Consider the following 23686-nt stretch of genomic DNA (forward strand, 5'->3'; position numbering starts at 1 on the left):
GTCGGAGGGACGAGCCGGGGGGGGGAAACGGGCAATGAATACTCTGCAACGCCTCTCGACTTGATTTGGACGACCGTCGATACAAAGGCCCGTTTAGCTCCGACGTTTGGCCCGACGATGGCGTGTCTTGCTACGCATTGTTTGTTCTCTTCGTACCATATTCAAGCCACAGCTGCGGCAACGAGAAATAAACTTCAGCCCATTGCCACTAGATGAGCCAGTGACGTTCCCCGCGGAGTGAAGGATCAGCGGCTTTATTGACGGACATGGTGGGATATGGAAAACCTGCTGAGAAGTTTGACAGGTACATCTTTCTGCACTGCAGAGCACGGTCCCAGTGTCAAGCGTGTCACCCGAAGTGCAATACAGATAGACGATGGGCATGCTCAGAAAAGAAGCCTGCCGGGAGCATCAGCACGACTATCCGAACGAATTACAGATAGGAGAGATTTCGAGAGGCACCCGAAGACCGGAACTAGCCCCGCTCATTGCAGGGACTCTGGAAAAGGGCATCACGTCAGCCCGCGGCACGGCTGATAGGTTCATCGTAAAGCGCATTGAAGCATTTGTCCCACTATAGGCACCTCAAAGATGGCCCTTTCTCCCTTCCCCGCTGCCAGTTATAACATTGAACATCAAGTGACTTGACGGTGGAAGGTCCGAGAGCTCAGCATCATCACTGCGATCCTGCACGCCTATCTCACAGGAACGAGTAATATGTTCTATCGAAGCAAACAACACGACGTCGACTTCGATGTTGCAACTTTGCAAGTGGGCTTTGTCGGTGCGCAATGTCCACCAGAAAAGGTTCGTCTCGCGAGCTGGCTCATGAAAGTTGAAAGGGGTCAAAGCCAAACTCCATCCGGACTTCGTTTACCAGACTTTAGCGCCAAGGGTCTGCTTACTACTTTGAGCGTGTTTTTCTGGAGACACGCGGGGCAGTACAGGGCGTCGTTGAAGATCGCTGCATGAGGGTGCCTGCACTCTGACGGCTCCATCAGTACTGAAGAATAATGACAAACCGTCAAACGCGGTCCGGATCCGAACCCGGCCTCTGCGGCTCGACGGACGTTTCTTAATGATGTGAGACGTTCGAATAGGTTGCAACAGTCGTCCGGCACACGCCCGGAAGCAATTTGGGTCGAGCTCCGCAAGTTCAGGCGATGTTTTGGGTGAATGAATCGCATCCTAAAATTGTGGGTGTGTTTGTTCCCTGTGACACCTTGGTCAGTTAGGGGGGCGTCTCCAGGAACCCGTGGTCCATGTGCGATGCAAGAACTGTAGCAGCTGTCGATGGTGTCTCTGCATCATCACCTGCATATCCAACTTGGCTAACTTGGCAGGGGAAGGACTGAATCGTTCATCTGCTCAAGTAATCCACGTGCTGCTGCTGTGGTGCGCGGAGGACGCATGGAGAAGTTCCACCGAGTAAGGTAGAGTAAGCTTACACGAAAAGGATCCAGGAACAGAATGCTTATCCTGTGGATTCATGCAGTTGCGAAACGTGCTTCCTTCGCGCGAGATGTGCCTGTGCCTTGTTTTCGTTCCTCCTCGACACCTCCACTTTGCCCCTTCAACATGATTCCAAGCGAATAGTGGCTATCGCGGTGCAACACCTACGGTAGATGGGGGGATGAAGCAGCATCGTGCTGGTTCCATCAGTCATCATTCTTGTCATGCTGTGCATACCCTCGTATTGAAATGAGCGGAGACAATGAAGTTTCCGAGTCTCCGATGAGTTGCACATTCGCGCCAAACAATTCAAGCCTCCAAGTAAATAATCCTGTTCTCCGATGCTCCTGTGGTGCTGCCTGCCATCGTTCAAATCTCAGATGCTGGGATACCCCAAAGAGCCTCGAAATGAGCCCAAGACGGCAGTGCGTAAGGCTTCGGTAGAGCATCGGCCACCTGTAGTCATCCTCGGCACTCGTCTCTTTGGGTGCCAATGCTTTATTTATCAATTCATCAATGTTCCCTTTCATCGTGTTGATCGTCGCCGCGCAAATCCCGATGACATATGAGCCGGTTCTAACGATCGGTGGTAAGCTTCACTGAGGCCCGCGCATAGAGTTCATCTCTCCGATCCGGAGTCCCGCGGGTGTATCTTCTTGGCCGATGTGACGCTCAACGGCGTGAAGAGGAGGCTCACGGACTGTACGGCCAGTCTTTGTTGTTACCTGTCCGTGATAGCGTTTGCAGGTAACCTGCTCCGCGGACAGGCTCCGGGCAGTACGGTAACTGTGTTGTTAAACGTTCTCGCGCTTATGAGAATTCAAAGAAACACGAAGGTAACACGACAATCAATGACTCGTTGATGTCCCAAGACTAGGTTAACGTCTCCAGAGAGGGGAAGCGCAGAAACACCCTCCTTTTCGAGGATACAGCAGACTCCCTGGGGATGGACAAGGAATATTCGCTTATTCCTCGCTGAATTCCACCGCGCGAGCCAGAATAGCCCGCTGAAACCCCTGGCATGTCCGCCTGGCGTGTCACTCGTCATCCATGGCGGGTCGATCTAACGGGCGCTGCGCCGGTGACAGGCTCTCTGTAGTGGGGTAGAAGGATCCGGTTCCTGGAGCGTGAGGGGAACAGCGCACGGCGAAGCCATAGAGATCGGTTCGACTTGTCGAGACGGTCAAGCTGTTGTTCCTGGATACTCAGCCAGAATCCATTGGCGTCAGGAATCTAATCTGCTATCATCGTGGAGGATCAGCATGCTTGCTAATTTAATGAGCCGTCCCACGCAACTGGTAAACTTTAGTCGTCGTCAGGTGATCCCCCTCTCCAAATCTTTGGGAGACTAGGGTTGAACTATGCAATCAAACGCAGAAATCATCGCACATTCAAGGAGTACGAATTTCAACACGGAACCGATTATCTCTTACAGTTTTGCATCTTGTCATCCATATACGGGCAGCAAGACCTCAACTCCCCTCACCCTGTTGACGAGTGAGTGAAGCATGCTGTGAGGGATTACGTATTCACATTACCACAGACCCGCCCAGCTCCGTCGCGACCCATTCTAGTGCAGCAAATTGCACCAGACTCTTGAATCTTGCACCATGATTTGCACAACGTTTCCGGTGAAATCAACCATTCGCAAAGCAGATTTTGTGATTCTGGCTGGCTGGCCAAATGGTAAGGCGTCGGACTCCTAATCCGAAGATTCTGGGTTCGAGTCCCAGGTTGGTCGTTCATGATGTATTCCCAGCAGCATGACCTTTTTGCTGGACAAGCTCGCCTTATTGTAGACCACCATCTTACTTTGTCGGTGTGCTTCTTCTTTCCTTCTGTGACTTTATAGGTGTCAGCTGTACTCGTCTGTGTGCTGAGGTTCTTGCTGAAAAACAAATCTTCTTTGGGTCTTTATATGACCAAGGCTCTTGGATTTTATCCGACTCACGTGGTATTGACTCCCGTGGTATTATCAAGTTTGTTTATTTCTTGTGTGACATCAAAGCCCAAACATTACTGGGCAACAAAACTGCCCAGATAGTCGGCCTTTCCAACTGGAACACCCTTGGATCTCAGAATCGCGTATCCTGCATTCAAGTGGAAGAAGAAGTTTGGAACTCCGTGGCTCAAAGCTGCCTCCTTCGCGGTAACCTTCAACGTCTTGCCACCAAAGATGGGCCTTAAATAATGTTAGATATCTCTTCTGTATTCTGTCTCGTTTCATGGAACAAGCACTCACAAGTCGACTTGCGAGTCAGCCTTGGCGTTAACAGTCGCCGCATCGACCTTGCTCAGGAGCTCCAGAGCATCCTTGATACGCTTGTGGAGATCCCCGATAGTCTTCTCCGTGTTCTCGTACGGCTCCAACTCAACACCGGTCAGACGGCTGATGTTGGTCTTCACAGTCTTTGTCGCATTCTGGACCTGGAAAGTGAGGGGGAGTTGGTCCTCAACAAGACGAGCCTCTGGGTAAGTGTTGACATCCACATTGTTGGCCTTGGCATGCTCCTCAGCCTTTGTCAGGATGTGATCAAAGGTCTTGAGGCCCTTGGTGAAAGTGGGAATGACTGCGTCGTAGACGGTGACTGATGCCATTTTTTCGATGCTTCGATGTTAAGATGAGGGGAAATTGAGGAGAAGGCCGGAAGTCTCGGGAAACAGAGCGGGAGGTTTTTATAAGAGTTGATAGAGTTCAATCGTCTGTGTGACCGGCTTCGAAACATTGACCATGAAACGGATCTTCAGGCCGTCTTATATAATTATGTAGATCAACAAAGCGGTACATCACGGATTGGTAAGTTGTACAGCAGGATTGCGTGCTTGGTAAGCTCTCTCATCAGTGCACCTGCAAGTCAATCTCACAACAAGCGGTCACCGCCAGGAACGCATCTGATCTAACGCAGATCCCACGCTTTTTGGTTGGGTTCCTGATGTCGCGATGGTCCGGGAATGAGGGGTCCTCCCCTGGGCCTTTCCTTTTACGGGCATTTGTTCTGCAGTTTTCACCATCGTGGTGGAACGTCACGTTATCGGTTCTCAGATGGCGTCATCAGCCTCTCCTTCCAACCCCACGACATCGCTACGCGGGCTGCGTTGAATGGAGCAATATGAACAATATCATGACTCTGAACTGATTAGCAATAGCTTTCTCCAATCACGTCGAATGGTTTCGTGCAGCGGAAGTATAGATGTTCAGACTCTTGGTCCGAAGTCGGGTTGAATCCCCAATGCCACAAAACTAGTGATGGCGAATACCGTCGGATGATAGGAGCACCAGGCCTTGCAAAAGCCCGTGGCATGGGATAGATGCGGCTGCGTCCAACTGCAGCTTGTCATTTCTTGGGTCGCAAGAGCGAATCACCGGCTCATACATGTTGCGTGGTTTGTCGTGACAGAATTCTCTCCGAATAAATGGCCGTAATCAATTTTGCTCTATGTGCTCGGCGTCCGCCGTGTCGTAGTAGCCCTATTATCCCTGATCATTCATACCGTCAAAGTTTGAAGACTTTAAAGCTACAGACCTCGAAAACTCATTGCGATGCACCATCATCGTACTAAGGAGAAGCGGAGGTTCTCGCTACGATATAGTGTTATCTCAATGATGCTGGCACCTGGTCATCATCCGACCTCTTTTTTAGAGTAATACTCACGTAGGCAGCACTGAATAGAAGATAATGTCCAGGGCGGAATTTAACTCCGAGTGTGATCATCGTTCTTTCGCATCCTCTAGCTTCCAAATGCTGCCGTGTGCCTACCCTATGGCACATTACCCGGAGTCGGCGAAGTCGTACTAACAGATTCAAAAGACTATGCTCAAATTTACGAGCTCTCAATAGGTTCTAAGATTGAGTTATTCTGAGTTATTAGAGAAACATGATTACATATAAAGACGAGATTTGAGTTGTGACTTTGAAGATTAGCTACACAAGATGTGTGCTTTGGAGACAGCAGACTAAAAGTATGTTCTAACTCTTTTTGCCCGGCCAAAGTATTATCCTCTTACGGAGCAGTTCGTTTGGACCCAGAAACCAAACACCTTTTTAGGAACTCTATCTAGCATGAGAAAACTTGAGAAAGGTAAGTAAGTTTCGAAGTATATTAAGTCTTAGACGTGGACCACTCCACAAGTTCAGCTCCCTACATCTCAAAACCAATCTGAACATGTCGGAAATGTGACGACTTATTCATAGAAACCGTCAGGTTTTACGAAACCATCAAAACATGGGAGATCTCACCATGTGCCTTGAAAACCAAGAGAGACATCTTGCATCGATGCTTCGCTCCCCCATTTGTTACTTAATTATAACCACCATATCGCGCCGCACATGTGCATCGGGCCAAGGATGTGGAGAGTCAAGTGAAGACTATAGTGAGGGAAAAACGGGCTTCCGACAGCCACAAACAACATATGGTCATCCAAGATTGAACTATCCCGCGTGGAATAGCCGGAAGTGTCTATGACGACTGCTAAGGAAGGTGTTGCTCCTGTGTACCCTATGGCAGCCATGTTTAGTCTCGTGGGGGGTTGGCTAACATCTGCCGAACTTACCCCTCATCTGAATTCGTTCACCCAAACACCAGCCTTGCCAAACCTACCAATCCATGGAGATGCGCGGGTTACACTATTCTTTTCGGCTTTAAACCCGGCATGGCGGTCATGTCGGATTGCCGTGAGCCGTGGGTAGTGTGTCGACGAACCCCAATGTTACTGCAGTGGGTAATTCTCCCTTCAACCACGACAGACCTAGATCGCATGAGTAGGCATAGTCAGGCAACGTGTGACTTTCGTCGAAAGCACGATACCATTAGATAATTCACAGAAAGGATTTGACAGAGACTTGAAACCCTTCGATCATTCATCATGATCCAGAACGATGGTGTGCCGCATTGCACAACCAATGGCAACTCCCTAGGAGACCTGCAGTGAGTTTAGCTCTGTATCCTCCCATTTCAGCTATTGTAAGGGACATGCTCAAAGAAACTCGTGACAGGAAAGAAGTAGACTACTCATGGGCGGCTCCTCTTCTTGAGCGGACCATTGACGCTGATCGCAAAGTCCGGGTCATCTGCGTTGGCGCGGGTTTCAGTGGCATCGGGGCATCAATTCACCTGCGAGAGCATATACGAGACATTGACTTCCAGATTTACGAAGCTGCGGACGATGTCGGTGGAGTGTGGCATCACAATCGATACGCAGGCGCCGCCTGCGACATCCCAGCTCACAGCTATCAGTACTCCTTCTGCCAGAACACCCAGTGGTCGGAATTCTATGCGCCTGGCCTAGAGATCCACAGATACTTGAAGAGAGTTGTCGATCACTACAAGTTGCAAAGCCTCATCAAGCTGCGTCACAGAGTAGTTGGAGCCGAGTGGTCTCAGGATCGCGGAAAGTGGCTTGTCAGAGTGTTAGATCTAGACAAGAATGAGGAGAAAGTAGATGAGGCAGAATACTTTTTGTACGCCACTGGTCTCTTGTCAAAGCCCAAATGGCCGACGATTGCGGGTAAGCTCACATCCTATAACTGAGAGGCTTTAGATAATGCCCATCAAGGCGAGAACGGCTGGACTAACAAATAGTGAACAGGCCGAGAAAGATTCAGGGGCATTTTGCATCATTCTGCAAATTGGGATGCTGCCAAGGAGGAAGCTCAAGAAGGATTCTCATGGAAAGACAAAAGAGTTGCTGTCATTGGCGTAGTAAGTCGTAGACACAGTCCTGATCGACAGGTCTTCAGATTCTCTGACCATATTGCGCTTGTCTAGGGGTCTAGTGCAATTCAGATCATGCCACAAATGCAGAGGAAAGCGAAACATGTTACAAACTTTGTAAGGAGTCGTAGTAAGTACACCAATATTCTTCCGCAGGTTGGCAATTTACTTACCAGACAACCATTACCAGCATGGATCTCGTCTACATTTGCCTCGGCCTTTCTTGAACGCCTCAATGAAGGTGCAGGCGCTAGTAATCGTAAGTCGGTACCTTCAGAGATTCAGAAAGTCGAGCTCTTTGATGCTAAAGTCATTGAGATGTATTCTCTCCTGAAGAAAGGAAAAGTTTTACGAATGAAGAGTTCTACTCTCAGTTCCGTCGAGAGTTAGAGAGAGGCCTCAACGCCGTGCACAAGATCACCGAACAGGGCCAACCATTGCAGCTGGAAGCGCGAAGAATCATAGAGGAAAAGATGCTGGAGAAGCTTGCATCCAAGCCTGAGATTGCTGATAAGCTTATACCTGACTTCCCAGTTGCCTGCAAACGCCTCACGCCGGGGCCGGGTACGCTCACCGAAATCTTACTTGCACAACCCCTTCAATCGTCTTTGGCCCATCAAGAACAAAACTTGACTAACACAAGAAACTTCTTGCAGGTTACCTCGAGAGTCTAACAGCAGACAATGTTGAGTTCTGTTCTCAAGAGCTAGCATCGTTCACCGAGAAAGGTCTCATGACAGCAGATGGCCGCGAACTTGAATTCGACGCAATCATTTGCGCTACTGGCTTCGTGAGCTACATTCACTATTCAACGCCTCATTTCAGGATTAACACACGTAGAAAGGATGTCTCTGCTGTACCCAGCTTCCCGATCTATGGCTCTAACCACATCAATTTGCAAGACATGTGGGCCACAGATGTCAAACAGTACTTGGCTGTCTGCGTTCCTCAGATGCCTAACTTGTACGTCATTATTGAGCATTCAAACTCCTTGGATATTGCAGCCACTTACCTGTTTGACAGCTTCCCAATTCTAAGTGTCCAGTCTGGTGTTGGTTCAGGATCCCTGCTCATTCTGATGGAGCAACAAATTGCCTACGTCACCAAGTGCATTCAAAAGTGCATCCGGGAAGGTTACAAGAGCATCGTAGTGAAGGATGACGCTGTCGAATCATTCCTTCAGTACGCAGACAATTACTTTGACAGGACTGTGTATTCAGGTGAGCCGCTTGTTACCAAGCTTTTTTGCACAAATCGACTGCCGGGAAAGAGACTAACTCCATCTACTATGATTCTCACAATTCAGGCAACTGCAAATCGTGGTACAAGAACGGAGCTTCTGGAAAGGCCAAGATCCGAACACTGTGGCCTGGGTCTTGTCTACACGGGTACACCGCGCTGCGTCACCCTCGATGGGAAGATTTCGAATACGAAAGGGCCGAAGACTATGATCATCGAATGGCATGGCTTGGCAACGGAGATGTCCGACCAGATCTTGATCGTGTGTTCTATTTGGACGAAATTTGGGCGATGCACAAGGTTTGTCCACAACAGGTTTTTACACATTTACTACCCCGTCACTTTACTGACTATGTCGATGGTAGGATCATCCAATGTTCAATGATTGAAGATTAGGGTAGACATCTTATGCGGGGGTTCACCCGCATATGCCCGCATCTAGGCATGTGTCAAATAAAGTAGAGTTTGCCGGTGGACTTAAGGTTGTTTCAAGACCGGTTCCAGGACACACATGGAGACAGAGAAACTTCCGGGGCAACATGAGTTTGTGTAATTACCTAGAGCAGGAAAGTTTCGTCTGCGGCTCCGTTTGCATGCGGACATCTTTGGACTCCACGGGATTGATTATGCCGCTCAAGGTGACGAATAGTTGTTTATTATCGACAACCAAAATAGCGATTAAAACATCCCAGTACAAAACCTTTCAGGCCAAGACACAATCATGATTCAATTGAACAAAGCCTCGGAATTCAGAAGAAAAGTGGTGATTATTGAGCGTATTACAACATCCATGACGAACTTACGGTGGTTTATCAACAACAGCTTTGGCCCTCACTCGTTTCCAAATCAGGCCTTGACACACTCAATGACCTGCATCTTCATGTCCAGGCCATGAATCTTCTCAATCTTAAGCCCAGACCTAGCAACAAGCACCTCCCAGTCATTGGCTGTCCGTTCCTTGCCCCCAATTCCGAGCATGCCGAAGTCTGTCATGGCGCCAATGGGCGGGGGAGGGCTCGGAAGGACGTACTCGACGATGAGTACCTTACTGTCCGAACTCATGGCATCCGATAGCTGCGTGAGCATCGTGGCGCAGACATCGTCTCCATAGTCGTGCAAACATCGCCGGATCCAATAGATCAGTGCGTCTGCATGTGTCAGCTGATCTTCACGGACGCGGGCAAGACTTCGATAGCATGTGAACGTACTTCTGACAGGTTGCGCTTCGTGGAAGTCGTGTACCTGGAGGTGTACACCATCGAGCCCCGAATCTTTGAGGCCCACAACCTGTTGAATCACCTCATCTCTGTCCTGGAGAACTATGCGATCGGCTGGAATAAAAGGGTTCTCCTTCATAATCGCCTTGATGGCGTGGCCCTTGCTGCCACCCACATCCACGAGAAGCGGTCTGTCATGCTGCTCCGACAGCTTCGTCGCCACCCAACCAAAGTCGTAAATACCAGTCAGAGGAATGAATGACTGCACCATCTCCATAACCCCCATGAACCTCTTCACCTGCGCAGGGTTCTCTTGGTGAATCTCCCAGATCTCTTTTTCTGGCTGACCGCGTGAGAATGCATAGGGCGTGTGCTGCCGAGTGGCCGGCTCCCGGCGGCCGTACTGTTCAAAGTACTCGGGCAGCTTCAGGGCCGTCATAACATGCTCTTCGAACCTGGCGAACATGTCAGACGGTTGGTCATTGAATGAGAGAGTCCACTCAAGTCTCACATCATGTGTAGCAGGAGTTCATTAGACGTCCCGGGAAGATACTGGCGTGATTTCTCTGTATGCGCGATCTTGTCGTCATCCACCTGACGCAACATCCCGCTGGAAACAAGCACCCAGGCTAGCCGTCCTTTATCGCTGTCAATTTCGACGTTCATCGACAGGTTGAGCAGTTGAGTGAGCCGACTTACGAAGTAAAGGCTCATCCGCGGACAGCTTTTTGGCCAACTCAGCATATGTGATAGCGCCCTCCAATGGTATCATGGCCAGGGCGTTCCAGTCAAGGAGCAATTTAAGTCCAGTCAGTTCCATGACACTAATCATCCGGTCCATCCAGTCTGGTGTCGGTCCTCGAGCTGCCGCGAGGATCCTTTGAGCTATGTCAACGGCGGCGCTGTTTTTTTCAACATCGCTTGACGCCGAGCTTGCCAGCTGCGAAAGCTGAGTTGCTAGCGTATTGAAGGTCTTGGAGAGGTCAATCATGATATAACTGCGGTTGAGGTGATGAATCTGGTTCACTGAGACGTGTGTTTGCGAGGTTTTGAACCAGGACTTGGTGACGAAAACTGTACGAGTCTATGATATCTCTCTCCTCCAATATATATTTACGTGCTACAATGCAAAATGGGCACCTCAGCCTAAGGTCCGGCTTACATGGAGCGGGAACGAATTCACCGAGCGAAATTACCGAGTCCCGGGTAGATCTCGGGAGGCCGATAGTCGCCCCGCCCTGCCGTTATCCCCGCGCCGAGAGCGGGGCCGAATCCTTCGGGCTTTTGGCAAGGGAGCCGCTGTCTCCTTAGTTGTGGAAAATACGCGGGTAACCCCCGAAAAGACCGTAGGGCATTCCCGGAGATGTCCAGCTGTGTTTGTCAGTCGATACCCTCAGCCTCCCGAGCTCCAGTCAGCTGAAGTGCGAATCGCATTCCACAGATGGCTGTCACATCAGCTTACTCAGTGGTTTTCGTCCCATTCGTTGGCCGCCTTTGCCGCCATTCCGGTACGGCGAATAATCGCACTCGCATCGGCATCAAGCTCTCGACTCGATGTAGTCAGGGACATAACCTGAGAACGGCACTACCACGGCTCTGTCTGACAGTCTTCTCGAACAATTCCCGCGTTCCATTCTCTCTCTGCAGCGACCCTGAAGGGAACGGATAGGCCGTGTTCCCGCGCAGTCTGCAACCAAACACCAAACCCCAAAGCCGCGTTTGCCAATTTGCAACCCCCCCCCCCCTTTGCCTCTTGTTCTGCTTCCAGGCGACTCATGAATTGCCAGAAGAGGGAAATGGGTGGTCGAAGGAGGCGACGCATAGCCCATCATGCAGGGTCATTGGGCAACAGAGACCGACGGGGCCAATCTGTTTCTGTCTTGGCAGTCTCTGCTCTGGTCTTCCGGCCTTCCTGTCGTGTTCCGGTTCGATGTTTGTCAATGAACGGAGGGGCCTTGCGTCGCTGGATATGGGTGGCAGCCGATCATCCGTCACGCCTTGTCAGCCGATTAGGCCATATGCGACCAAGACACGCCAAAACCGGCGGCGACATCATCGCTTGCCCAGCTGCACAGGGTATGACCGGCCAAGACGATGCCGCGCATTCCCCAGATGAAGAATCTGCAAGCCACGAGAGGCAATAGGTACCCTGGTGGAGCCAGAGATGCCATACTGGCCTTCGTTTTCGTGGGGATCGGTAGTTTCCTCATACATCTTACCCCGTTTCCCTTAGTGCTAAGGTTAAATCTAGTGCCATTTTGGCGCAGAGCCGTGAGCCGTGGGCCGTCAACTAGTGCTTGGTCTCTGCCCTCTTAACCCTTGCGGCGATCTAGAGCCTGACCCCGTTTGAACCTGTTTGGAGGCCATCCCGGTTACGCGAAGCCCACCAACCTGGAGAGAGTTTCTCCTCTAGATTACCCGAATAGGAAACCCATACATTGGTCCTGAAGACCTTTCCCTGGCTTGTGCGCGGGAGGCTGGGTGATGGGCTCTGGGGTGATGAGTTGTTTGCTGCATTTGAGTGCCCAGATCGTCGGCAAGTCCCTGTAAGCCATCGGCGAATGACAGATGTCGTCGCGCCTGAAGTTCTTTGACTCTCTGACTCGAATCGTTGGTGAAGAGGTGTGGTGGTGCAAACCAACCCCAAAACGGTAAGATGGTGAGAAGAAGACAGAGCCTCAACCCTGCGGTCTTCCCCCATTGCCACACATTGTCCGGAGGGAGGTCCTTGGCATGGGAATCTCAACGTCTCCAAACGTCTCACGATTTCGTTAACAAACGTTGCCGCTCAGACATGGGGCTCCTTGTGCCTTTCCCAAATGGTAGCTGCAGTCGACTTTGTGAGACGACTTACACGGCCGAGTTTCGTTTCATCTGAACTTCAACGCTCGCAAGCGCGCACAACTGACTATTTTCCTCCCCACACCAACGGCAGACATAACACAAATTCGCACACACTTTGACATGGCGCAATCCTGGATCCGTCAATACACACCGGTAGGGGGGGCGACATAATGGCCAATACGCCATGGAAACTAGTGCTGCTCCCCTCAACTCAACGACGACAGCCAAGATGATGCAGCTGACTTGGACGTGAAGACTGGGCCCAACGTGGCACGTAATCCGTGCCCCTCCTCCACCACAGAAACAAGGGAGGGCTCTCGAACACCTTGAGACGTCCGAAGAAACTGCCCGCAAGCCGTGGTGCCGTTGGTCTGGTGCGATAATAATATCCACACCTCTATGGTTTCCATCGTCTCAGGCTCCGGGGGCTGTGCGTATATTGGGCCTATCTTGGTGCAGGGGACTTAGAGTTGCTGCCGAGGTGAACTCACCAAGATGTGCTTCACTGCTTTTGCCCGTGGCATATGAGGTCAGCGCGCAGCCATCCGGTCACTCATATATCAGCTTGATAGTTCCCGGCTCACAATCGGGGATGAAAAAGCATCCTCATCCATCAAACCTTGTCAGCACAGACTTTTCCAACGCTTCTTACTTATATACTCCCGGGTTGGAGACTTGTTTCTGCATCTTACTCTATTCTCTAATCATCCCTTGATACCACAACAGATCACTCTGGCTAGTGACTTATTACCAAAATGCAGCTGACCAAGACTCTCCTCTTCGCCCTCGTCGGCACCGCCTTCGCCTCCCCCATCGAGAAGCGTCAACTCTCCGTCATCCAGGGCGCCGTCACCTCCGTCCAGGGAGCTCTCACCAAGCTCAACACCGCTGTCCAGGTATGTTAGTCCGAAGATCGGGCATACGGTACCGTCGGAAAGCTTCGGCTTCGATCTGGTGCAGAGATGGGATATGCAGGAACATAGCACACCGGACATTTTGACTAACATGCATGCTTCAGGGCGTTGGTAACGATGTTGCATCTGCACAACCCATTCTGGCTGCCTCCACCGAGGTCCAGAACACCCTGTCAAAGGCCGCCACCGACATTCAGGGTGCTCAGCCTCTTCAGCTTCAGGAGGCTCTCGGACTTCAGCAGACCGCTACCGATCTGACCTCGTCCGCAACCACCTTGATCGACACTCTCGTCTCCAAGAAGCCCAACTTCGACCAGATTGGTGTCTCCAGCGTTGTCCTCCAGAACCTCCAGCAACAGAAGACCGCCTCCGCCAGCCTCGGAACCGCCATTGTCTCCAAGGTTCCCGCTATCGGCCAGGGCATCGCACAGCAGAGCATCGACCAGATTACTGCCGCCCTCGACAAGGGCATCCAGGCCTACTCCGCTGGTGGTGCCGCTCCCGCTGGTGGTGCGTAGAGCACCCCCCCTCCGTCGCGCGCCGTCCCCCGCGCCTCCCCCGTTTCCGTCCGTCCGTCCGAGAAGTTAAACATAATCGAATACTAACCATGGTACTCTTGCTTTCCAGCCAAACCTGCAACTAACACCACTGCTCCCCCTGCTGCTGCTCCCGCTAAGCCCAAGACTCCTGCTGCTGCCCCTGCTGCCCCAAAGACACCCGCTGCTGCTCCCAAGGCCCCCGCTGGGGGTATTGAGGGTCTGCTCGGTGGTCTTCTCGGTGGTGGTGCGGGCGGTGCTGGTGGCGCCGCCGGCGCCGGAGGCTTGGGTGCCCTCCTCGGAGGTCTCACGGGAGGTGCAGCTGGCGGTGCGGCGGGCGCTGGTGGCGCTGGAGGAATCGGTGCCCTTCTCGGTGGTCTTACTGGTGGTGCGGCTGGAGGTGCGACGAAGGCGAACGTGGTCGATTTGGCAGAAGACGCAGCAGAGGAGGACGAGGAATAAAGTACAGACCGGGATACTCCTTACAGCTTGTTTAGCCTGTAGCAAATCATCATTGAGGCTTTCTTTCACTATCACAGTTACCGATTAAATTGTTCCTTTCGTGATGGGTCTCGTTCTTTATTCCAGCGACTGTTCAATACTTTGATCATCGTTTACGATCGTTACGACTTAGCTATACCGTGCTAGCCATGTTTGACACATCAACATCTACGGCCGGCCTTGACATTGCACATGTTGAGTCAGGATGCGCGCTGGGTCACCGCTCGTTCGAATATAGCAGAACTCAGCGGCCTCCTTCGTATCGGAGCAATACTAGCATCAATGTCTATGTTGGACGTTACCTGACGTGCAGTGGGCAGAGCATTGCCAGATTCCCCGGATTTGAGCATTTAGTGAAACATATCTAGCGTCGATCTTACGACAGACCCAGCTGCAAACCTCACGTCGCAGCGGCATAGCCTGGTTTCGTAGATCTCTCCACTGGATCCTCGTTTACTTTCTTTGAGGACAGAAAATCCTACTACGCAAGCCTACCAGGCTTCGGGCCCCCACGTATTGGCCAACTTGGCGAAACCTTACTCACGTATGTCAACAGCCTATAGGGCTGTCATGCGCGGCAGGCGAGTCGCCTTTCTGAACTTTTATCTTGTGATGCCGCGGCGCCCGATGGTGGTTTGACCACCCACCCCTGACAACAGCTGACAAGTGTTGGCATTTCAACATCAAGACAAGTCCAGTCGTTGAGTACTATGCAGTATGTTATGATTAAGAAGAACTTATGCCGTTTGTCTTCCCCACATAGTATTCTCGTGACAGAACTTACCCCGCGTGGGATCGAACCCTTTTGTTAATTACTCCTGTCTCTGATAACCACAATGCCACTGCCTACAACTGCAATGACGTTCCCCAGGATTATATGCCAGCCGATCGACCGCGCGCTAGCATTGAAGACGGCGTGTCACCCCGGTCTGGTCTGCTCTTCGGAGGACTGGCGACGCTCCCGTGATCCCTGGCAGCTCGATGTTACATGGTAGACCTTGAATCGAATACTGACAGGGCGGGGTGGCCAGGGTCCCAAGTCAACCGAGACGTGTCTCTGGCACTCGGAGCCGCTGCTCTGTTGACCCAATCGCATCTCGATCCTGGACTCTGTCAGTCGATCCTTGTCTCCTTTCACGTCTCCATCTTGCCAGCACCCTACTTAGTGTGCTAGTCCTCTTACGACAACCCCAGAAAGCTGTGTTTGATCCTCGCGATCAACATCATGGAGTTATTGAGTCTCTAAGGGACTCCGCCGTTTCGGCGATCGAATCTTACGACGCACAAGTATAAGCGTGAAGTAGAAGCATACTATATGCATAATTGGAATGAAGCAATATACCTGCTACATTTTCTCACGCGAACACTGGGTATGAATAGCACAATCTCATGATGTTCAAAATCTAGTAATTCCGATGTCATAGGATGATGTTGGAAACAACCTCGGTTCAGGTTTTTTGGCGTTGTGACCTCCGTGCCTTAGTCCAAGGATCCAGACATGGAATCCAGTATGGGCTACGAAATGTGTACATTTCAAGCCTACTGTGGTTGAGAATATGCGATACTTACAGCAGGAATGAGAATCCAAAGGTGTGAATTATTTCTTGGTCCAGTAACTTCTAACTATGCGATATAAGCGCAATCGCATCAGGAACATACAATATCCTCATCAGAGATGAAATGTGAACCTCCCGCACACCGGAACCCCGTACTCTGCTTGATCCACTCAAAATTCATGGGGCATCGGCCCATCATCGCGGCTTTCTTGCGCTGCTCTTCTTCTTTCTTCCGTCGCTCTTCTTCCTCAATGAGCTCCTTGAGAATTGCGTCCCTGGCAGCCCCCACTGCTTTGCGCTTCTTCTCGAGCATTTCTCGGTACTTGGCATCCTTTTCCTCTTGAGCCCTCTTGTCCCTCTCCAATTGTTCCCAGACCTCATCGCTGACACCGGCGTCGCGTTTTGCTACTCGACTCTCATCACTGACTTCCACCACTGGACACTCGGGAGGCGTTGATTCTGCTCCCTCTTCAGTCGCTTCGGGGGCGGTTTTTGCATAAGCTGTTGGTTGCATGCTTTGTGTTCGAGGGGGTAATGACATCTGCTGGAATATTCGCTCGAGCTTGGGCACGCCACGCATGGTCCCTGCCTGCTTCTCCCGGCTTTCGCGCTCATCGAGCATCTTGGAGAATTCTTGCTTTACAAGATCTTCGTCGATTGTCACCCGTCGGTCTCGGCAAGACTTGATCGCGATGCTAACAATCGACTTGGCAAGGCTTTCCACATCTCGGGCGCTAGCCCATCCGGCGGTTGTAGTGAGTTTGTGAAACGTAGCGACAATTTCCCTCTTGAAATCGGGCGATGGATTCGATATACAATCCATTACGAGATTATTAGATGAATTCTTGCTATGAAGAGTTCCCTTCTGCTTATCTAGAATCTGCAGCAGAAGTTCGTAGCAACTCTCGGGGCTAAGGCTGTGGAAGTCGATGACTTCTGGGAACCGACTTGACATTCCCGGGTTGACTGAAAGTAGCCGATTGATGTCCTCGTCGTATCCAGCTAGGATTATTACAAGGCGATTCTTGTACTTGTCCTTCGTCACCGAATCGACAACCTCATCAACTGCCTCTTTGGCAAATTGTCCTTCCGCAAGACGGTAAGCTTCATCGACAAACAGTACTTTTCCAAGAGCCTTTTCCAGGAGTTGCTGCACTTTAGGGCCGGTGTGGCCGATGTATTCGCCGATGAGATCAGATGCAGAGCAGTCAATAACTTCTGCCTTGGCCAAGAACCCCATATCGTAGAAGACTTTGCCCATCTTTCTCGCTGTTGAGGTCTTGCCCGTACCTGGAGGGCCGCGGAAGATGAAGTTGAAAGGAATACTATCCTTAGGGTCCATATTCAGTGCCTTCATACAACGTACAGTCTCCTGGTATCCCTCAAGGGTGGCGACAATCTTCTCGCAACCAACGGTCCCCTCGAAGAGTTTGGCAACATTGGTCTGAGCCCGATCTGCGCGGTCAAAGTCGTGGTCAAAGTCCAGAGCTTCAAGGGTAGAGACGTGATGGCTTTCTTTAGCTGTCAGTCGTCGCTGATGACGTGCCTTTGCCTCGTTCAGGAGAATGTCCACTTCTCCTGCATTGCCAAAGTTTGGTCGGTTGCGGGCCCTCTCGAGCATCTCTGAGGCGACTTGCTTGGCCTGATCAGTAGCGGAAAATCCTTGTAACTTGAGTTTGAGGTCCAAGATCTTCCGCATGTCTGCCTTCTCGAAGTCTTCGAAGATAAAGGCTGACGACAATGGAAATCGTCGACTTAAGCCCGGGTTGACGTTCTGCATCATCTCCTCCATCTGGTCCTTGTAACCCAGAAGAAGAACACATCGATCTTCTCCTGGAACACTTTGGACCTCAGCAACAATGGTGTCTACTACGGCAGTCTTGTAGGGGTCAGAACCTCCCCAAGCTGAGTTACTGCCCCCGTATAATCCGTAAGCCTCGTCAATGACGAGAACCTTACCGACGGTCGACGCTAATATGCCTTTGGTCTGGGCCTCGGAGCCTCCTAGTACAGCACCCGTGAAGTCCGCCGGACTTTTGACAATCACTGTGAAGCATCCATGTCAGCATGAGAACTCCTAGGTACTTCAGGTACACCAGCTTACCCTCTCCATTAGATAACAGACCTAAGTCAACAAGGATCTGGGCGTACAGCTTGGCGACAGTGGTCTTTCCCGTTCCTGGCGAACCGAGAAAGACTTTATTGAGCGTATACTCGATGATGGGTTCTTCCGCCAGCTCGCGAACATAGTTGGTCTGGATGCTATCGATCAAGGCTCGAACTGATTCTTTGACTGAACTAAGGCCGATCAAGGTCTGTAATTTCCCCCAAGCTTTGCTGTGCTCGAGGGCAACTGAAGGTTCAGGTCCGACCAAATCCTCCATTGTGAACAGGAGATCGTCCGGGTTCGCGCCCCTTCGATGAGCCTTCCGAATTCGATTGGCCTGCCGGCTGGAGACAATGGAAAGGAGATTTTCAATTGCTCGCGCATTGCCAAACCCTTCCTTTCCGCGCCCTCGTCCAAGTCTACGACAGGCGATGCGGAGATAGAGATCATCTTCCCACTTCATGCGGCATCCGTACTTATTGTCAATCTGGAACTGAAGGATCTTCAGAAGCTCGTCATCATCGTAGTCGTCAAACTTCATCGTAATCGGAAACCGACTTGGAAACCCAGTGTTGTGCGCGAAGAAAGACTCCATCAGTTTGTTGTACCCAGCGAGAACGAAGACAATCTTGCCGGTAAGGTTCTCAACTTCCGCGAGCAGGAGATCAAGGACTGCGCGGCCACCGGGACTATTGCCTGAGGATAGTTGATATGCTTCGTCAATAAAGATCACACCACCGCCGTCATTCAAAATGTCATCTAACAGCTTCTGGCAGCCAGGCACACCTAGAGATGCTAGTTTCGATCCAGACGTCTCTTCGAAGCGACTGCCAGCTATGACGCCCACCGACACCAAAAATTGGGCAAAGATCCGTGCTACGGTAGTTTTGCCTGTGATCAACATATCAGCCACCGAATGACACTTATTGTTACTGCGATTGAGCCTTACCTGTTCCGGGGTTCCCCAAGAGGGAGCAGCCAAACCTCTCCGTCGACAATGAAATCCTCTGTCTCGCCGCCGTGTCGACTTTGGACTTGATGGAGAGGAACTCCTCTTTAATGCTCTCGAGCCCGATCATCTTCATGAGTTGATCCATGGCACTGCTGCTAGCACCGAATTTCGACTTCAAATTCAGCCACTCTTCCTCTGCGCTTCCGGGTTTTGGGGCTGGGCTCGCTGTAGGTTTTCGTTCATCTGGAAAAGCACCCGGAACTCTCTTGGGAGCTTCTCTGGCAGCCTTAATCATCTCAGCACGAGCTCTCGTCTGCTGCAGAGCTCTGAGTTCTTCTCTGCGTTCTTTCAGAGTCCTGTTCTGCTCGAGGTCCTCTTGTTCATTCATTATCAGTCTCCTCTGAAGATCCAAGTCGTCTTCTACCTTTTGTAGGTCTTGAGCGTATCTCTTCTGTGCCACATCGCGATCCACTTCCATCTGCAAGTCGCGCTTCAAGCGCCTCCGACTATTCTCATCCTCCTTGAAGCATTCGACGCATTTTTGAGTTTGGTTGTTGCAGTCAACGCTGTACATATGTCCCCTGTCGCAGTGTTTTGCGACCTTTGTGTGACAACTGATCTTGCTATGATCCATGAGTCTATGGCACCGGCGAAGGCACTTATGTATGTTGCAAGACAACATGACGTTACTACATGCAAGTTCCATCTATTAGCATAGGTCCTGCTTTTACGTCAAATTGAGCTTCTTGGTGAGACTTACCAAGCTTCGTCGCAGCCACCTTCAGGACACTTTATATCGAAGTCGTCCGGTTCTTTGAGCAATGCGGTCCTGCCAGTGTGCTGTTGGCAGCTGATTGCGAATCCATCATGTAGATAATTCTTCTCCTTCAGTAAGGCGAAGAAAGGCAACCAGACTGCTTTTCCGTGCCCAGATGCCATGAAGGTTTCCATATTGCCGAAGAGAATGAGACACTCTCTCGCACGAGAACATAGAACATTGAGCCGCTCAGGCGCTTTCATGAATCCGATGTCGCCATCATTGTTGCTCCGGGTCAGAGAAACAATGACGATGTCGCTCTCTTCGCCCTGGTAGTTATCTATAGGCAGAAATAGGTAAGGCTTCAGTCTTCAGACTTCATTGGCCGAAAGTCTCTTGAACTCACCGATAGTCGAAAGTTTGATTCTTCCTGATCCTGATCCGTCGTGCACTTTCCCGGCGGCAGCAGTCATGAGTCCCGCGCGAATGAGCTCAAACGAATCTAAATCATTGAGCCAAGGGTCATTCTCGGAGCTCAAGATTTCTCTGAGTAGGCGCAATTGTCCCAGATATGGCGTGAGAATGACGAGGTTTTCAGTGCGATATCCTTGCTGCCCAAGGTATTTGACTAGCTTCAGAACCATTCGCGCTTCATAAAGATTGCTCTTACTAGAGACGACACCAACGTCGCGGCGATCGGTAATATCGCCGGCCAGGTCTTCTGGGTGGCTGTGGTTGACGAAGCTGACTCTTCCCTGAAATCCCTTGGGAGGCTTCCGATCCTTGGTCTTGTCACCGTCCAATAGATCCGGGTATGTCATCTTCCGGACAAGATCCGAGATATCGGGATGCATGCGATGCTGCTTTTGGAGTGTGACGTGGTCGTGTCCCTGGAGAATCAGTCGTTCAAAGAGCGAGCGATTGAGATCGAAGCCGTCTCCTTTTTCGACGCTTAGAGCATAGTTGTTGATCTTGGGTCGCAGTTGTTTATGGTCCCCGATTAGTAGGAGCTGCTTTGTGTCGCTGTGCAAAGCAGTCAAAACGTGAGCCTCGAGGATTTCACCAGCCTCTTCAACCAAAACGACATCGGGCTTTGCAGCCTTGATCAGCGACTTGTACATGGCAGCCGCGGTTGTTGTACATCCGACGACTCTCTTCGTTTGCATAAAGGAGCATTTGGACTCTCTGAACAGCCTGTCCACTTGCTCCTGGGCTTCATTGAATCTCTTGATGAGATTCTGGACTGCTTCGATTCGTTCCTTGCGAATGCACTCAACCCACCGTTGGATATGTGCAGATTTCTGAGCCATTGATAAGTACCAGATATCGTGGCTTCCAGACGAGACGAAGTGTCGGAGTTCACCGGCATCTTGTCCCGTAATCCACCGGCCCAGCAGATAGTCGGGACCCATGGCTCTGTTACTTTTGCCTGCGATCTTGAAGCCTCTGTCTTGCTCGGGTAAGAGAAAAGCTTCATAAAATAGCTGGTCATCGTCGGAGAACTCGAGAAAGCTCAAGAGCTCCAAAGAACCAACCTTGTCCCGGACGAGAAGGTCGCATGCCGACCCCATCTCTCTTCGAACTTCATCCATCTCTGTTTTCATGCCGTTGATGTGTTCCCACGTTGCATTATTTCGACGGTAGGCGTAACTTCGCAATTGCTTCTCCAGTGACAGGGCTGAAGTTGATTCCTTTGACTTCGATCCTAAGCGCACCATATCACCGGATGAAATGCCAATTTTCATCAGATCCTCGAGGAACTGATCTAGGGCATGGTTGGTGTAGCTCAGCACCAGAATTCGCTTTTCCGGATCTCCCAGCAGTATCTTAGCTGCCAAGGCGCCAACGAATGACTTTCCAGTTCCTGGAGTTCGGTTAACTTCGCACATATTTAAAGTGTGATATATGTGTCTCAGTTGAAAATGACTGAGGGTAACGTACCAGGAGGGCCTTGGATGAGTGCCAAAGGGCTCTGTAACGCATGCAGCAACGATTGAAGTTGAGAATCATCGAGTCGGAAAGTCTGCGTGCCCAAGGAAAGGCAGCGTGATCCACTTTTCATCATCTCTTCCAACCTTCTCACATATTGTTGGACGTAAGAAGTTTGCTGAAGCAAGTCTTGTGGTTGACTTTTCTCATCGTTTGGGAGTCTCAGAAGCCTCTCTGCGAGAGGCAACTCTGTTATTTCCTGAAGACACTCCAGAACGGGTTGGTAGGCAAACACCGGAGTATCTACAAGAACGAACCTGAGATTGTTTGACGGTGTAAGTGCCTGCAAAGCTCTTGCAGTAGCTTCACTATCAGTGAATTGCAGGGTGACGATGGGGGGCTTCTTCGACAATTGGTCCACGTCCCGTAGCAGGAATGCGAACGCGACAATATGGTCTTCACCACATAAAGCGCCGAAAGACTGGTGTCGAAGGAAATTTCTGTGGTCATCAAAGAAGGCCTTGCATTTGGCCGGTGATAGCTTCTTTATGATCTCCAGTCCCCCGAGGCATGTAAGCGCGACCGCACAAGCACGGCTTCGCCTATCATCGCCGGTGTCAATGCCAACAGGCAACAATCCTGAGAGTATCTGGGCCCTCTTCTTGCTCTTCTTTCTTCCCATAGCTACTTTAAAATCATCACGGAGTTCGCCCAGCATGTCTTCACGAAGAAGGCGAAACTGGTTATCCAGATGAACACGCGGTCGCTGAACCTGACCTGCGGCAGCAACCTCGGCTGCCATTCGATAGAAAGGTTTGGCATTGGAGTAGAACTCGTCACTCGTTGGAAAGATTGAGATATCTCGAAAGCTCGAAAAGTCATTGTCATGGCGGCCACCGGCTGCCTCGAGGTTCTCATCGCCAGAAGACGATCTGAGAGCGAGTACTTTTCTGATCCTGTAGACGAGGTCACGAGTCCCATGGTTCCGAGCCTCGCAAAACGGCTTCTCGTCCAAGGCGTTCGTGATGTCCTCTACGATGGTATCGATTATGCTGTCAGAAAGACCGGAAAGTTCGAAGCAGAGCCACGCAAAGACTTGAAGCTCGTCTTCGGTAAGTTGAGACTCTCGGAAAGCGCTCAGGAGTTTTCCCCAGAGGGCTGGTGGGTAGGCGATGATGAGTAGGACTTGGTGAAGAAGCTGCCCACCGTACATCATCTTCACTCCGGGGTCGCTCAAATAGGCAATGAATGGTATAACGTGTGCCCTCATGAAAGAGATTGACGAATCGATCCGGATGCTGTTGCTGATGGCATTGCGTGCAACCTCACTAGCCGTGATGATCTCCAGGCAGGCAGCGGGAGAGGTGTTCGTTCGAACTGCCTCGAGGAACAGACGTGCCTCGACTGCCGTGTAAATTGCTTTGCCACCTTTAGTGACATCTCTGAACACTTTCAAGAGGCGGGAAGCGCGAGCAGAATCAATCTTTCGAGTGGCAATGACACTCTCTGACTTGAGCAGGACCATGATCTCGTTCGTAAGGAATTGATGGAAAATGTTTTAGCGACTCGCAGAGCTTTCAAGCTCAGATTCTGGAAGCATATGACGTTTTGCAGTGAATAAGTGCCGAAAGAGATGGCTCGATCTCGTTCTCAGTGCGGTTTTCCGGCCGATCAACGAAGAAGTCGTCACATGCCACGGTTGGCCCAAGTATAAGTAAGTAAGTAAGCAAGGTTAGGCTTCAACGTTTTCTGTTGGGAGCCAACATGTTGGGGACCTAGAGTAATAAGCAAGTAGAAATACCACCAAGAGTAGGCTTTCTTCTCGAAGATTGGGTCGCGAGATGAGGGGTTGTAGGCCTCCGGCATGAAGGCTGCAAGAGGCCGCCTCGCAGCTCGATGACTGGTTCGCCATCCACAGAGCGAGCCGCCATTAAAAAGAGGTTAACATCAATATGGTTACCAACTATTTC

General features: G+C 50.9%; 5 protein-coding genes across 5 annotated transcripts; 2 read left to right on the forward strand and 3 right to left on the reverse strand.

Moving 5' to 3' along the window:
- Nucleotides 1-3468: 3468 nt before the first annotated feature.
- CABS01_00754 (uncharacterized protein) lies at nt 3469-4050 on the reverse strand (the record flags this gene model as incomplete). The annotated part of the gene is made up of 2 exons (XM_060534135.1): nt 3469-3634; nt 3695-4050. The coding sequence occupies 2 exons, from the start codon at nt 4048-4050 to the stop codon at nt 3469-3471; spliced, it is 522 nt and encodes a 173-aa protein (XP_060401213.1).
- Nucleotides 4051-6316: 2266 nt separating this feature from the next.
- On the forward strand, nt 6317-8792 carry CABS01_00755 (uncharacterized protein; the record flags this gene model as incomplete). The annotated part of the gene is made up of 10 exons (XM_060534136.1): nt 6317-6378; nt 6447-6958; nt 7040-7152; nt 7219-7294; nt 7355-7423; nt 7483-7728; nt 7821-7954; nt 8009-8384; nt 8471-8703; nt 8769-8792. 10 exons carry the CDS (start codon nt 6317-6319, stop codon nt 8790-8792), a joined length of 1845 nt encoding a protein of 614 aa, XP_060401214.1.
- A 457-nt stretch (nt 8793-9249) lies between these two features.
- On the reverse strand, nt 9250-10611 carry CABS01_00756 (O-methyltransferase; the record flags this gene model as incomplete). The annotated part of the gene is made up of 4 exons (XM_060534137.1): nt 9250-9551; nt 9612-10075; nt 10132-10258; nt 10320-10611. The coding sequence occupies 4 exons, from the start codon at nt 10609-10611 to the stop codon at nt 9250-9252; spliced, it is 1185 nt and encodes a 394-aa protein (XP_060401215.1).
- A 2608-nt stretch (nt 10612-13219) lies between these two features.
- On the forward strand, nt 13220-14376 carry CABS01_00757 (uncharacterized protein; the record flags this gene model as incomplete). The annotated part of the gene is made up of 3 exons (XM_060534138.1): nt 13220-13360; nt 13483-13888; nt 14006-14376. The coding sequence occupies 3 exons, from the start codon at nt 13220-13222 to the stop codon at nt 14374-14376; spliced, it is 918 nt and encodes a 305-aa protein (XP_060401216.1).
- Nucleotides 14377-16062: 1686 nt separating this feature from the next.
- Nucleotides 16063-23241, reverse strand: CABS01_00758 (ATPase; the record flags this gene model as incomplete). Its single annotated transcript, XM_060534139.1, has 6 exons — nt 16063-18017; nt 18076-18969; nt 19028-19653; nt 19791-20127; nt 20194-21651; nt 21729-23241. 6 exons carry the CDS (start codon nt 23239-23241, stop codon nt 16063-16065), a joined length of 6783 nt encoding a protein of 2260 aa, XP_060401217.1.
- Between the last annotated feature and the right edge of the window lie 445 nt (nt 23242-23686).

Source organism: Colletotrichum abscissum, assembly GCF_030869225.1.
Source record: "Colletotrichum abscissum strain IMI 504890 chromosome Unknown Scaffold_2.1, whole genome shotgun sequence".
Taxonomy (NCBI): Eukaryota; Fungi; Ascomycota; class Sordariomycetes; order Glomerellales; family Glomerellaceae; genus Colletotrichum; species Colletotrichum abscissum.